Genomic DNA, 13583 nt, shown 5'->3' on the forward strand with positions numbered 1-13583 from the left:
TTTAAAGCTACACTGTGAAGGATTTTCTCCCATCTAGCGGTGAAATTGTTTATGACTACCAACTGAATATTACTTTCTAGCCCTTCCCATTCCGAGGGCGTTTTAACTCCTACGGTGGCCGTATTATTTCAAATCTGCCGGCAGTCGCGAGTAATCTCCCCCTCGCATTCGTCACGGTGCCAGTGAGTGTAAAAACGTGAAAGGCGAAGCTTGAATTTCCAGGTATGTCCATCTTTGGCTAATGTATTTTCAAGATGGAGGCGCAACATGGCTGCCGCCATTCAAGCGACTCGCTCGTAATATGTATTCTAAATGGAAGATTCTACGCTTACGAGAATACTTGATTAGTTGGTAGAAGTAATTACACATTAATGAGCACATATAATTTTGAAAGAATTTTTTTTTTGCTAAGAATCACCTTAAAAAATTACACAGTGTAGCTTTAAATATATTAAAAGCATATTAGCATCATGCTTTTACCTATTTTCACAATACAACTTTTAACACACTTTAAAATAATTGTACTTTAGTATATTTTTTTTAAATTAATTTTATTTTTTTAAAGTGTATTTATTTGCACTTTATTAAAAAAATATAATTTAGGTATATTTTAACTGTGTGCTGGAAATGATCATTGTAACAATGCATTGAAAGTATACTTTAAAAATACATTATAGTATATAATAGTATTTTGTACAAAGTATAGCTAAGTTTTATTTGTCTAATAATGTACATTTGTTATTGAAGACAAAATATGCAATTTGTAGTATTTGGTCTTTACTAACTTTACTGGGCCGGCAGATGCAATTTCCTAGCAGCCTGTGAAGGAGTGAGACAGCTCTCAGATTTAATCAAAAATATATGAAGTTGTGTTCTGAAGATGAACGGAAGTCTTACGGGGCCGGTACAACATGAGGGTGAGCAATTACTGACAGAATTTTAATTTTTGGGTGAACTAACCCTTTAAGAAAGTATCTGATCTTAGCAATGTGGATATGTTTGCACCAGCTCTGCAATTCACTGGCATCATGTCAACAGATGAGGTAATAAAAATTACAATGTAATGTTTGATTATAAAGTATATTTGAGACTACAGATGATGTAGATCTGGCCATGTGAGACTATAGTTTGAATTATTCCCTTTTCTTTGCATGACACATTAAGATTACAGTACAGAACTGCTCTTTCGGCATTATCCTAGCCTGGTTAAAACCAGACCATTCTCAGTAGTAACTGAGTTATGGTCTGGCAAAGCTTCATTAACAACTCATTTCCAAAGGGGCGTCACCAACAGACGTCGCTCAAATGCCTCTGGGCGCAATTGGATAGACCTAAAACCAATCAGAGCGATCGTCATCGTGTAAAGCCATATGCTGCGTCCCAATTCGCCTAAGTTACACTACTACACCATAAAAGTATGTACTCTTTTTGTGAAGAAAAGGTATTTACTTTTGAATTTGTAGCAAAAAAGTAGGCAAGCTTTGGGACATACTACTTCGTCATCTTTATCGGACGGATCTGTCGCGGACTCGCGTGCATCCTGTCACGTAAACGGCCCTGTCAATCATCTTGTCACCTCTATTAAATCTAATTTAATTTCCTACCGTTTCGGAGAGAAATGTAGTAGCACGTTCATCTGCCAGTTGGTCTTTCATGGAGACTGTCCTCATGTATTTGCAATTTGAATATAATAATGCATTTAAAAGTTGATGCGCTTCACCAACGGACGGACGTCGCTCAAATGCCTCTGGGCGCAATTGGATAGACCTAAAACCAATCAGAGCGATCATCATTGTGTAAAGCCCGCCCCAACGTTTCTGATTGGTGCTGCGATTTTGACGGATTAGAAATGGGCTTGAATGGGCTCTTTGCCAGACTACTTGCAGAGCAAATCTAAATTGCCGGAAGTTGTCTGGATTTTCCCAGGCTAGCATTATACTGAACATTGTAAAAAAATTAAATATACACACAACAAAAATACTCACACAACTCTGTAACTGTAACCAGTTATTATTAAAAGCATTCATTTCATGTGTCGTGGAACGGAAGAGAGGCTCTCGGGAGCATACGTAAATGTCACATGCTTTTGATTTTCCTGGCAAAAACTTCCTGACTCTTGAGTCCTATAGACAATAAAAGTCAGTTTACAGGCGTTTATAGGCAATCTTTAGGATGTCGGGGAAGGTCTAGTTTTTTTTATATTTAACTAAGTCTTAAATGTCTGACACAGGTAACAGACTCTGAAGTCCAGTGAAGCCATCTGGATGACAGTAGATGAAAAGGATGAAGATTCATAGTCCAGCAAACAGAGGCCAACAAGCCTGGGCAAGAAGATGCATACATAGCACTTGACCGCAAATGTGAACGGTCAGCTAGCGTGGGAATGACAGACCAGTGCTTCCTCAACCATGACTGCCAAAACAACTGTAAATAAATGATAAGGCCTGAAAGCCAGCCGTCACCTAGCAACGCAACACACAAGACAAATAAAAAGATCACCTTAGCAGAGGAAGATTTTCCAGATGAGCAAAGAGTATCAATCTGCAAACGAGTGTGATAGTTCATGCCAAAACACGCTACACATGTTCTGAGATCTTGTGAATTTTGAATGTAAAGTTAAATTTTGGGATCATGAAGTGCCACAATGGAAGAAAAGTTAAAACAATTCAAACTATACCTAAAAACCCTAACTGCACTAGAGGATCCTCTATACTGTACATGTATTGCTTTGCAGCTGATTTTCAATTGAATTGTATTGCTGCTTTTTAAACAGCCAAAAAATAAAACTGACTAAATATGAAATTAACTTTTTCATTCAATACTTAAAAATAAATAAACTAATTATAAAAAATAAACAAATGAATGAATAAACTCATTTCGAATTTGACACAGAATTGAACTAAAACCTGTCCGATTAATAAAGATACATTTTCCATTATGAAAGACAAGAAAACCATGACGACCTTTCAAAATAAGGAATTCTCAGCTCTTTTCAGAAGGTTAATGCTCAGTGTAATTTGTTTCTACTTGGTTTGTTATCATCGTAAACTGGAAAGAGAAAATTGTTAAAAGTCACATTTCTTTTAACTATAGATGCTGTTCTGTTGTAATATTTGAAAGTCACTGCAAACCTGAGAAGCAAAGGTTCATCTTACCTTGTTTTGCAAGTCGGGTGTATGAGGCAGCATTGTTACCCTGACTGCAGCCAAGTGCTGAAATAATTTCCAGTTTAACACTGCATGAGAGCTGTGTGGTATGTTAAAGGACTAAAATATTGTTTTACCCTTCATTTGCTCTTTATCTAGTCCTTTGGTATTGGGTGATCACCCGTCCTCTGTTTAACAATGGACCTTCTCAGATGTCAACTATGAGGCTAAATAGACCATTGTTGTTAAGTCTACAGTTACAGACAGAACTTCAGCCCTCGGAAAGATGAGAGGCAATATTTACACCTCCACACAATACAGCACTTTATTTATCAGTGAGACAATGACAATACAAGCTATTCATTTGTATTGTGAAGGGGCATCTGCATAAGGGAATGCCCCAGTAACACATCATGACCATTCACATCTTGTTGAACTGAGCCACTGGCTCATGAATGTGAATACACTGTATTATAATCAGATAGAAACTTGGTTAGGACTTTGTTATGTAAAAGCTACAGGAAATAAGTAAGATTTATATTTAACTGACCGTTTTAAAAACATTAACTTGAGGTTACTATCCTATATATCTAAGCATAGCTTCATATCAATGAAAATCACAAAATAAAATGCATTATTATATTTTCTATAGAAAAACATTAATAATGTGTGAATTTTTAACTTATTTTATTGTTTTTTATAATAAATCTGCTGATAAAAATCTGTAGGCATATATAAATAAATGTGAAAATGTGCGTTGTTTCACAGGCAGATTTTTTTTTTTTTTTTTTTGCCATATCCAGCTGAAGTTGATGTTCAATTATTATTATTTTTTTTTATTTGGATCAGTTTACATCGGATTGTATGTGTTTTTTCATCATTCGTCATGTGGCGAGTTACGTCGTGTTGTGGCAAAAAGAACAACAGAGCATGTCAAATGTTTTTCTTACACCGTGTTAACGCCAATGGTGCAACGCAACAAAATCCAGACAAACTGATGTCCGTTAAATTTCTGAAGTAGGCCCACTTCAAGCGCTCGTGCTACTTCTGACACGAAAAACAAATATGCTGCGTTCCGAAATTGCGTACTGTCTGCGCAAGTACTACATTTGAATTTGAATTTACTTCGCAACTGCTAAAAAAACCGTTAAAAATAATATGAATGAAGTTCGGACATAGTTCACGCATGTCATAATTACCGTAACGATTCTGAACATTAAAACCTTCACATGTTTGTAGAACTTGTAATTACAACTCATAATTTTCGGAGGGCTACGACTTGTACTACGGGGCCGCTGTACCATCTGACCACTGCAGATTTAAGGTGTGTTCGACTTGAAGTGGCGCTGTGCAGACCGATCAGTGTATGACATCAAAGTACGGCAAGAGATTCAAAAGCATCCGGAGATTTATTTACGGTAATTACGACATGACACAAACAGCAATACTACATCAGTCATGCTGTTACTGTCACGTGTCCTATCAGCATCAGTTGCGTAGATTCACTTCCATTCATAAATTCTCTCCCGTGGCCTCATGGGTTAGTAAAGTATCCATTGAATGCGCACCAGAATTTCAGCGGAAGTAGGTTATCCGGGGACACGGAATACTATGTATTCGGACATAATACTCTTTGGCGTACTGTTTTTAGCATACCATACAGTAGGAAAATATTCGACTCCAGATGTAGTGATGGATTTGCAACAGTCCTTTGTTCACGGTCCAGTGAAGACAGCCTCAAGCTGTTGCGGAGCGGTTTGATAACTGTCGTGTCCGGTGTAGACAAGCGGCAACCTTCCGGTTTGTCTCTTGAATCCAACACCTATGTGACTTGAACTGCAATTCATCGACTGGCCGCTAGAGACAGGCTCCAAAAGTGATATACCCCATATAATCCCATATACCCCCCATGTTAAAATGGCCAACTTTACTGCATAAACAAAAAGTGGTTTTGGTCTATAGCTAATTTTGCACTGTGAGGGGGGTGGATTTTTTTATTACTCATCCGTTTAAATGGCAAATAAGGCAAATAAGTTGCCCTACACCATTTGTGTAATGAATATGAATGATGCTTCAGATCATGCGGCTTGTTGAGGAGATGTGTTCCATTACTTTTTGTGTGATCAGACTTAAGGGCAAAGCATGTAGCCTACTCTGAATGAAAGACCCAAGCCATATCTAGAGACCAGAATTGCCTTTCCCTATCTTTCAGTCACTTCAACATGGTGGCGACTGACTGAAAACGCCGTTTTCAAATGTATCCGGATTAATGTAGACGTAGCAGTGGTGTCGATTGACTGACACTGGGGGGCGTTTTTGGGTCTTCCAAGTGTGACTCCCAGTGTCAGTCAATCGACACCACTGCTACGTCTACATTAATCCGGATACATTTGAAAATGGCGTTTTCATTTCAAAACGATGATGATACAGACAGAACAAGACATAAGAATGTTATCACGCAATTGTTCTAGCGGGGTCAATATATTATATTATTTATATTATATTATGTTATATTATATTATATTATATTATATTATATGCCGCAGAACAGCAAATGCGAGTACATTTTCTGTCATCTTTGCAGGACTGTTGTATGAAGAGTGTGCAAAGTACATTTTTTTAGCAACTATGTGAAAGTGAATAGCGCATAACAGAAACAATACTGGTAAAACATCTATTCGGTACAATATACGTCACATGACTAAACATGCGTCATCATTTTCAAATACCTTTATTTTTACAGTCTACAATGCGAAAACAGCGTTTTTAAATCTATCCACTTTGCAGAGTGTTTTCATTAAGTTTAGTTTTTTTAATTAAAACTGGACAGAAGGCCAAAACGGATAGAAAAATTGTACAACTAAAATGTATTAGTGTGGGCATGGCCCACATCTCATTCCCTCCATCAGGGAACGGAGGTTACAACAGTAGCTGAGACGATTGTTAATGAAAAATGTTGGCTTAATGCTGACACTTCCGGTACTGTCATCCTCTCTAGACTCTTAACAAAGACTCTTAAAGGACAGTTAACAAGCAAGTTAACACCGTCTACACCCATAGACTGTATAAAACTACTGTAACAAGTTTCAGATCTGTGTTCTTCTTCACAATCATCACATGTTGATTATGTTGCGTGCAGTAGGCCAAGACATCAATTAGGAGACAGTTAAAAATGCTTTCTCAGCAAGGGTTCAAAAGATTTCTGTGAACACTAAGTCGGTTATTATTAATTGCTTTCTGAACCCAGTCCCTGCCGTTCCACATACAACGACCAACTCATTCATGCATGATCACAGAAGACCGTGTGCTCACATGGGGAGCCTGAGCGTTTGATACCCGGAAAATGGTTGCGAAGGTTTGCATTTAAAAGCAGTTAGGTCATCAATATTTCACAGTGGCTATGACTGATTTTTTTTAACAGGATCTTCCTATTACTAGGGGCTTGTGTAAGAAGAGCCTCCTGCTGAATTATGCAGAGGATCTGCAAACTGGCTCTCCAAGTGGAGAACATACATATGAACCCATACACACACTTTCACTCCCACACAGGCAGGGTTCAGTCCACTTATTAAGTACTAGGTCTCATAGAAACAAGTGCAAAACCCAACAATGCTTCCCATAAGCACAAACAAGAGCAGAGGTGCAGAACATTTACATCAAAATTGATCTTGCTAAGGTACCTCTAACTGCACAACTGTAAGAAATCAAAGGTGATTTGTCATTGAGGAGAACTGGCTCTCTAAATCCAAAGCCTCTATACCAGCAATCCCATTACGCATTTGGGCTGATGCTTGGGCATTCATTTATTGGGATCTTAAATACAAATTGCTGACTGAGCTGTTCTTTCAGGCCACCATGGAATGTTATATTGGTGTTCCTAATCACATTAGAAAAGATCAAAGATGATTGAGTGAGCTTGCTATGTCATTTTGATCACTAACTGTAACTGTCTGCTTCTCATTATTTCTGTCACTCACTCAGGCTACAGTAAACATTGGGTTCACTCCACTCTAGTTTCATGGAGGAGGAGTTAGGTCTTTATATTAATTTATATTTTAAATAATAACCCAATGGCACAAACTATTTGTAATGAGAGTGTGTTGGCTCTTCTTGTCTTATCTTAGGCTCTTGCCAAATTCCAGTGAAAACATATCTTAATGTTACATCATACAACATTCCAGATAATTCCAGGCTTCCAGCTTTGCTGCAGTAGTGTGTATCCACAAACATTTTGGCAATATACTAGTGTATGGATATGAATTCTTCCAAAACCAGATTATCTTAGCTACAGTATATGCTGTCCACATTGATTTAGCAGCTCTGTACTTTGTCAAACGCCCCCCTTCAGCAATTTCAGTTGAAACGTCTGAGAAATAAAGTGTAATACCTGTTGATTTGACATAAATGAGAACACAAATATATGAATTGACCTTTTTTTCCACACCAAGAAATGTACACCATCTTAAATTGTAATGTATTGATTATTGCTCAATATAGCCCATTACTGAGCGAACATTATTGCATGTAGGCCTACATTACACAAAGTACTTGCACGTTTTCACATACATACATAATTATGTGTTTTACTGTCTGAAGCTTTACCTATATTTTCCACCAGACCAAAAATTGCAATAAAGAGTCTATTCAATTCTAAATGTTGCTGCGGAGTTTTGCTGCCATCTAGTGATTTGTAAAACATTTGCAATAAAAAATGTAGTTTGGAATCTGAAAGGTTCAGATCAAAATGCGCCGTTTTTTGTTTGTATTTGCCCCTTTCTCATTAAAACTTAATTAATCAGCATTTTTAACACATAAGCATAGGTTAAATCCAGACGTGACGTTAGGCAATAGGCTAAATTTAAGAGAGCCATAACAAGTGTCCATATTGTTTAAGTTAGCCTTTAAAAAATAAAAAGTAAATAAAATAAATATATCTTCTGGCATGATTACAAGAAATAACCCATACATACGCTAATTCTTTCTGAGTTTTATTGTTTTAATGTTTTATTATTGAGATTAAATACAAACACACACACATAAGTTAGTAGCCTGCACACACATAAAATAGCCTACCGGTAATAACTTTTGTGTAGTGTTCTGCGGAAAGTGGCAAAGTTGTTAACTGAAATCAAGCAGACCTGCATCTCCTTCATGTTGTCCACTGGAGCAGAGGGCTGATGAGTTCCTCTGGATCTGATGTTTGACTTCACTGTCCGGTAACTCAACGCCATGATCTACTGACCTGTTAAGGGTTTTATAGGTTTGTAAATCTCATCCTAAAGCTGAACTATGTTTTTCCACGCTGTCTTCTCGGCGTCCAGAAGGATTTTAGTGTTGACCATGCTGTGAACGAGCCGCCCAGAAAGCACTTTACTTTCTCCAATCTCTACTATAAATTGTTGTTGGCAGTTGCCATAGAGATGCCGACGTCAGGGGTAACATTTTTAGGGGTAAAATAAAAGTGCCCCGGCTCAGTGAGTCCAGAGAACAAAGGTCTTAGGCTACTTCACTTTCATTGATTTCGCAAATCGCTTTTTTTTTTTCTTTTTTTTTTCTTTCTATGTATGCGGCTTTAAACTTTATTAACTGTTTAATGTTTAAAGCCCACGATATATTTTCGCAATGTTATGCTCAGGGGTCAGTTGCCTAAATAGCCACAGTTAAGACTGCGTCTTAAAACTTGTCTGAACAAACCAGCAATTAGTTATGGCTAATCAGTCTACCAGTGTACCAGTGTACCTTTTATGCAACTGACTTAAAAAAAAAAGTTATGACCAGTCTTGAAAAAAATAAAAATAAATAGATGACTGTAAGACGCAGTTTGTGCAACTGGCTACAGGAATGTGGGGGACAAATTATCTAAATGCAGCACATTTCTAGAGACATTTTCATAATCAGATTTTGAATAAAATAAATTAAATTAAATTAAATTAAATTAATCCGGTGCCATCCATCGGAAAGTTGTGCGGTCGCTGTTGTGAACGTCTGTCTCGAGTTCGTGTAATTCTGCAGTTTTTCATAACACAAGAGGGCGCTATTGTACCAATGTAATTCCTCAACTGTTTCACTAGAGGGCGCAATTGTTTCGGTTCTCACACCTTTCCATGCATGTTACATTAGTGAACAGATGGGTGAATGCTGACACAGTGTTGCAGTGCTGTTTAATATTTCGTTGCGCAAGTGAATACATATACAGGTTTTAATAAGTTAGTTTTATTCCTTGTGAATCACACATCAATTATACACACACCTTGTGAGTTCCAGTAACAGATTCAATGCTTAAAAATGGCACATAGCTTACAGAAAATTGAAATCTGTTATTATTTTGACACTATTGAAGTTAGTTTAGAAAAACATAGCCTATCAGAGAATATAAAGGCACAATTTGTGTGTATGCTTTGTCTCAAAACTTGCAATTCAGTAAATTGCAGTGAGATAGCACACATATGTCTGCAAGTCTGTTAAAGATAATTTCATCTGGAAAGCATCTGCTGTTTACTAACATCTGAAAGACGTCTTTAAGATGTCAGTTTTACATTTTCCAAATCCTAAACATCTTAAAGACATTTTCGAAACGTCTATTTGACATCTGACAGGAAATGTCCCATAGACGTATTGCAGATGAGCAAACACTCTAAAAAATCTTCCAGATGTAACACGTACATCAAATAGATGTCTCTGTGATGTACGTGTGCATTATCAGTAAAATTGTATTAATATAGGCTACTTGATCAGTGTGGTGTTGGTATAATCATCATACAGACATTGTTATGATATGACAAGAAAACATACCATGGGAACCTCACGACAAGTCAAGCACACGTTTAAAAATACATGTTGACCTTATAAAAATATTGATAGGCATATGACTAAACAAATCTATCTACAAATCTAAATCTGAAAACTTTATTTTGAAAATAAGTTCAATCACATGCAGCCTATATTCCAGCTCCAAGAAAAGCATTTTACTTGATATTTTTTATTAAATCAAACCTTTTTGTAGGCTACTAAATAAAGAGAGGTATAAGTTTTTAGTTTTTTTTTTTGTATGGAATGTAGGCTATAGAACCAGCATCCCAAAAATGACTTGGCATTTTGTAAATTTCGGCTATAGCTGGTGATAGCTAGGGTGACCTGTGGGGGGTGTGTAGACAAGTAGGGGATTCCAGGAGACCCCTTTCCAGAAGAAGACCTCCCCTCTCCCTCCCTTCATCCTCCTCTCTCCCAGCTGAAACTCAGGAGCGCCGCCGATCGGTACCGACACCTCTCCAGCGAGCTAAAGCCAAGATGGAGGGTCCGTGCTCAGCGAGCACAGGAACGAATCCCCGCACGCCACTCTTTGCTTTCCAATGAAGAGGATTTATTCCCGACCAGTCACTTGGAAACCCGACTCTGATCCGTTTGTTTGCGGAGTTTTGTTGAGGGAGAATCATTGATCCGAGGATGAGTTCAGGGGAGGCAGAGGACACATCTAAGGAGGCGGCCGACATAGCGGCGTTTTTTAAATCCGGTAAGTGAAGAAGAGAGGGGCGCGCGCCTCGGTGTTTTCGTGATGATGACCCGATTATCCGAATCCCGGTTCACGCCAACGATGCGTGACCGAACAGATCGTACCATAGATCAGAACGTTTCATTTTTTGAGATGTTGATGATGGTTAGCCTACTGTGAATCCGCAGACGTGATTTTATTGCCAGATGGAGTTGTCAGGTTAATATATAGCCTATGAGTGCTTTTATATACCATTTATTTGGGATATGACGTTGCATTTAAGTGCGCGCGAGCCTATTCTTAAAACAAGCCAGTTAACAGTTTTTTTATTTTATTATTTTTTTCTTAAAAACTGTTGTCATACGTCACTGTTTATAAGCGTGATGTTTGAGTTCAGAGGGAGGTGACGTCATAAAGCTTGACTGAATGCATTTGTTACGATGCTGCGATGTCATGCATCTCAGTGATGCCATACGTCACCACCAGCCCACTGCATTCATCACGTTAATACTCGATTACTCTACATTTCACTAACTGCACGTTTCACCATGACGGTGTGAATTTTTAGCTAATTTATGCACCACTTTGGTAATCCTGGTATGGTTGTTGCAGTCAGCTGTTGGTGTGATTTGTGTCAGCTGTCTCTGCAGTACCAGGTGCATCAGAGGAGGGACTCTGTAAGGGGCCATGGACACCCTGAGTGACAGCAGGAGTCTTACAATATCACAATCTCTCTTTTTTTCTCTTCAGCATGGCATCCAATTGTTCAACTTTATTGTGAGTGCAGGTGCTACAATGGAATAATGAATAGGGAATAAGGTGCTATACGGTTATCCGGACCACACCTGACCACACGTGACCACAACCGCTCTTGGTTGGTCGTAACCCCAGTGACGGGTAGGTTTAGGGGCGGGGTTGGGGTAGGTCATCACATGTGGTCCGGATAACCGTATAGTACCGGGAATAATGTATATTCCCAGTGTTCGTTGAAGGTAGAGGAAATTAATTTAAAGGACAAGTTCGGTATTTTACACTTAAAGCCCTGTTTACAGATCGTTTCTGATGAAATAGAACGGTTCATTGGCGGAAACAAGCTTCCATAGGGGTGTTCACTGATATGCTCACACAAAAATCGCTGCAAAAGATGCTTTCCAACAGGTGTTTTACAATTCGTTGTAAAACTGTGGACCTATTTTTCCAAACGCCTCACACCCGTACATTCTTCCGTTGAGAGCTTGACTAATAGACATTCCAGTCCAGTTTCCGGCGGCGGAGTAATACCGTACCTCACAGCACATCCAATACAAGTCAATGGAGTTGGACAAAAACTACGATAAAACCTGTTGGAAAGCCAAAATTTGGAAAGTTGTGTCCAAAATGTAATCTTAACCATTCTATTTCATCAGAAACGATCTGTAAACAGGGCTTTAAGTGTAAAATACCGAACTTGTCCTTTAAGTAGGAAAGTCCTAGGGCTCTCAAGAAAAAAAAGAGCATGCATTAATATTAAAAATATTTCCAATATATTGTACATTTTGTCTGACACAGCCTGGCTGCTGTTTAAATGATGTATGTGTTATATACTTCCTATTAAATAGTTTGTAAGACCTGTGATGTATAGTCATTGGTTATGGTCATGGTCATGGTTTGCTTTGTCACATGACATCATACAATGAGTTTGAATTATATTATTTGGGTCTCATTTTAATTTTCTAACACTAAATAGTTATTTTTGTTTGCAATTTCATTATTCAAAGGTGGGAATAGTAGTTTTTGAAAAACACTTTTGTCTGTCTAATGTCTGTTCTGTGTGCACTGAGCGCTCTCTCCTCCCCATCATTAGTAGACACGCCCCTTACTGCTGATTGGTTACAACTGTGTTTTGGTACTCGGGTCCGACACAGTTTTCAAAAGTGTTTTTTCAAAAACTACTGATCCCACCTTTAAATATCACATAACCATGTAGTAATGCCTATTCATTTGAATTAAATACTTCACAAATGAAAGATTAGACTATTTTCTCTTTTAGGTTATGAAACTTGATGGAAGCAAAGCAGTCAGACATCAGTGCAAAAACAATAGATTCACATTATATAATACTTAGGACAAGTAGTAATACATTATAAATTCTGATAAATATGTCTCGGTGCTGAGCTTAAGTCACATATTACAAAAGACCCTCACGACGAGTCAGTGATTGTATGTATAGACTGGGTGTTAATTTTTTACCAGTATAGAATACCTCCAAAAGCCGTTATCTATGCCAATTAATAAATGAGTTTGCTTGGATGACGTTCAAACCAATATACAGTACTGTATAGCAATCAAATGTGGGTGGTTGCCTTTTTTGTGGCAGTTTGCTGAGATTAACACATCATTGACCCTAATAAGTGCTTGGTATTATCACTTCATGGTTCATGTAATTAATCAAAACTGCTGTTTTCTCTAAGTTACTTAAACAGTATGTTAATTGCTTCAAGATTCACACATCCCATAAAGCAGAGGAAAGTCTTGTCTTCCGGGTCTTCTGGGTGTCTGTTTTATAGCACTGCAGCATCCTAGGGCAATGTTTCAGAACGAAGTCCTCTCTCTCTCTCTCTCTCTCTCTCTCTGACTCCTCCGGTCGGTCTGTTAATTGCCTCACGCTCAACACTCAAGTTTTGGCACCGACAAGCTTTCTCTCTGGCTGTCTTTGCGTTAAACACATTTTGTGTTTCCAGAACATTGGATGTCTCATCAGTGCCCTACTTTAGTCACTGAGCATTGAATGCAGTCTCTCTGGGGCAAGACGCCCACTTAAAGAGCTTTTGTTCGGTTTTAAGAACTGTAGCAGATCTTGCGCACCAACTTTGGCCTGCATTCTGAACTACCTTTTGATGCTGAGCAAAGAAAATGGCTCAGTGTTTGCTAGAACCAGCACGGAATAGTGATGGTGGTCTGTTCAGGCG

The 13583-nt window shown here is 38.2% G+C and overlaps 2 protein-coding genes across 8 annotated transcripts in view; one reads left to right on the forward strand and one right to left on the reverse strand.

Annotated features, from left to right (window-relative positions):
- The window catches only part of dnah5 (dynein, axonemal, heavy chain 5), a gene marked incomplete at its 5' end in the record, with an annotated part of 169651 nt that extends 161274 nt beyond the window's left edge, over positions 1 to 8377 (reverse strand). Inside the window, one exon of the mRNA XM_084435539.1 lies at positions 8285 to 8377. Within this exon, the coding sequence (XP_084291665.1) occupies positions 8285 to 8377 (93 nt within the window). The remainder of the gene's footprint in view (positions 1 to 8284) is intronic.
- Positions 8378 to 10405: 2028 nt separating this feature from the next.
- Positions 10406 to 13583, forward strand: part of triob (trio Rho guanine nucleotide exchange factor b) — a 163826-nt gene continuing 160648 nt past the window's right edge. For all 7 annotated transcript variants that reach the window (XR_014625016.1, XR_014625017.1, XR_014625018.1 and 4 more), the window contains exon 1: positions 10406 to 10656. Coding sequence is in view for 4 of the 7 variants with exons in the window: in XM_084385350.1 (XP_084241476.1) it covers positions 10590 to 10656 (67 nt within the window). In the remaining 3 variants the exon portion in view is untranslated. The remainder of the gene's footprint in view (positions 10657 to 13583) is intronic.

This window comes from Rutilus rutilus (genome assembly GCF_951802725.1).
Source record: "Rutilus rutilus genome assembly, chromosome: 17".
NCBI classification, from domain to species: domain Eukaryota; kingdom Metazoa; phylum Chordata; class Actinopteri; order Cypriniformes; family Leuciscidae; genus Rutilus; species Rutilus rutilus.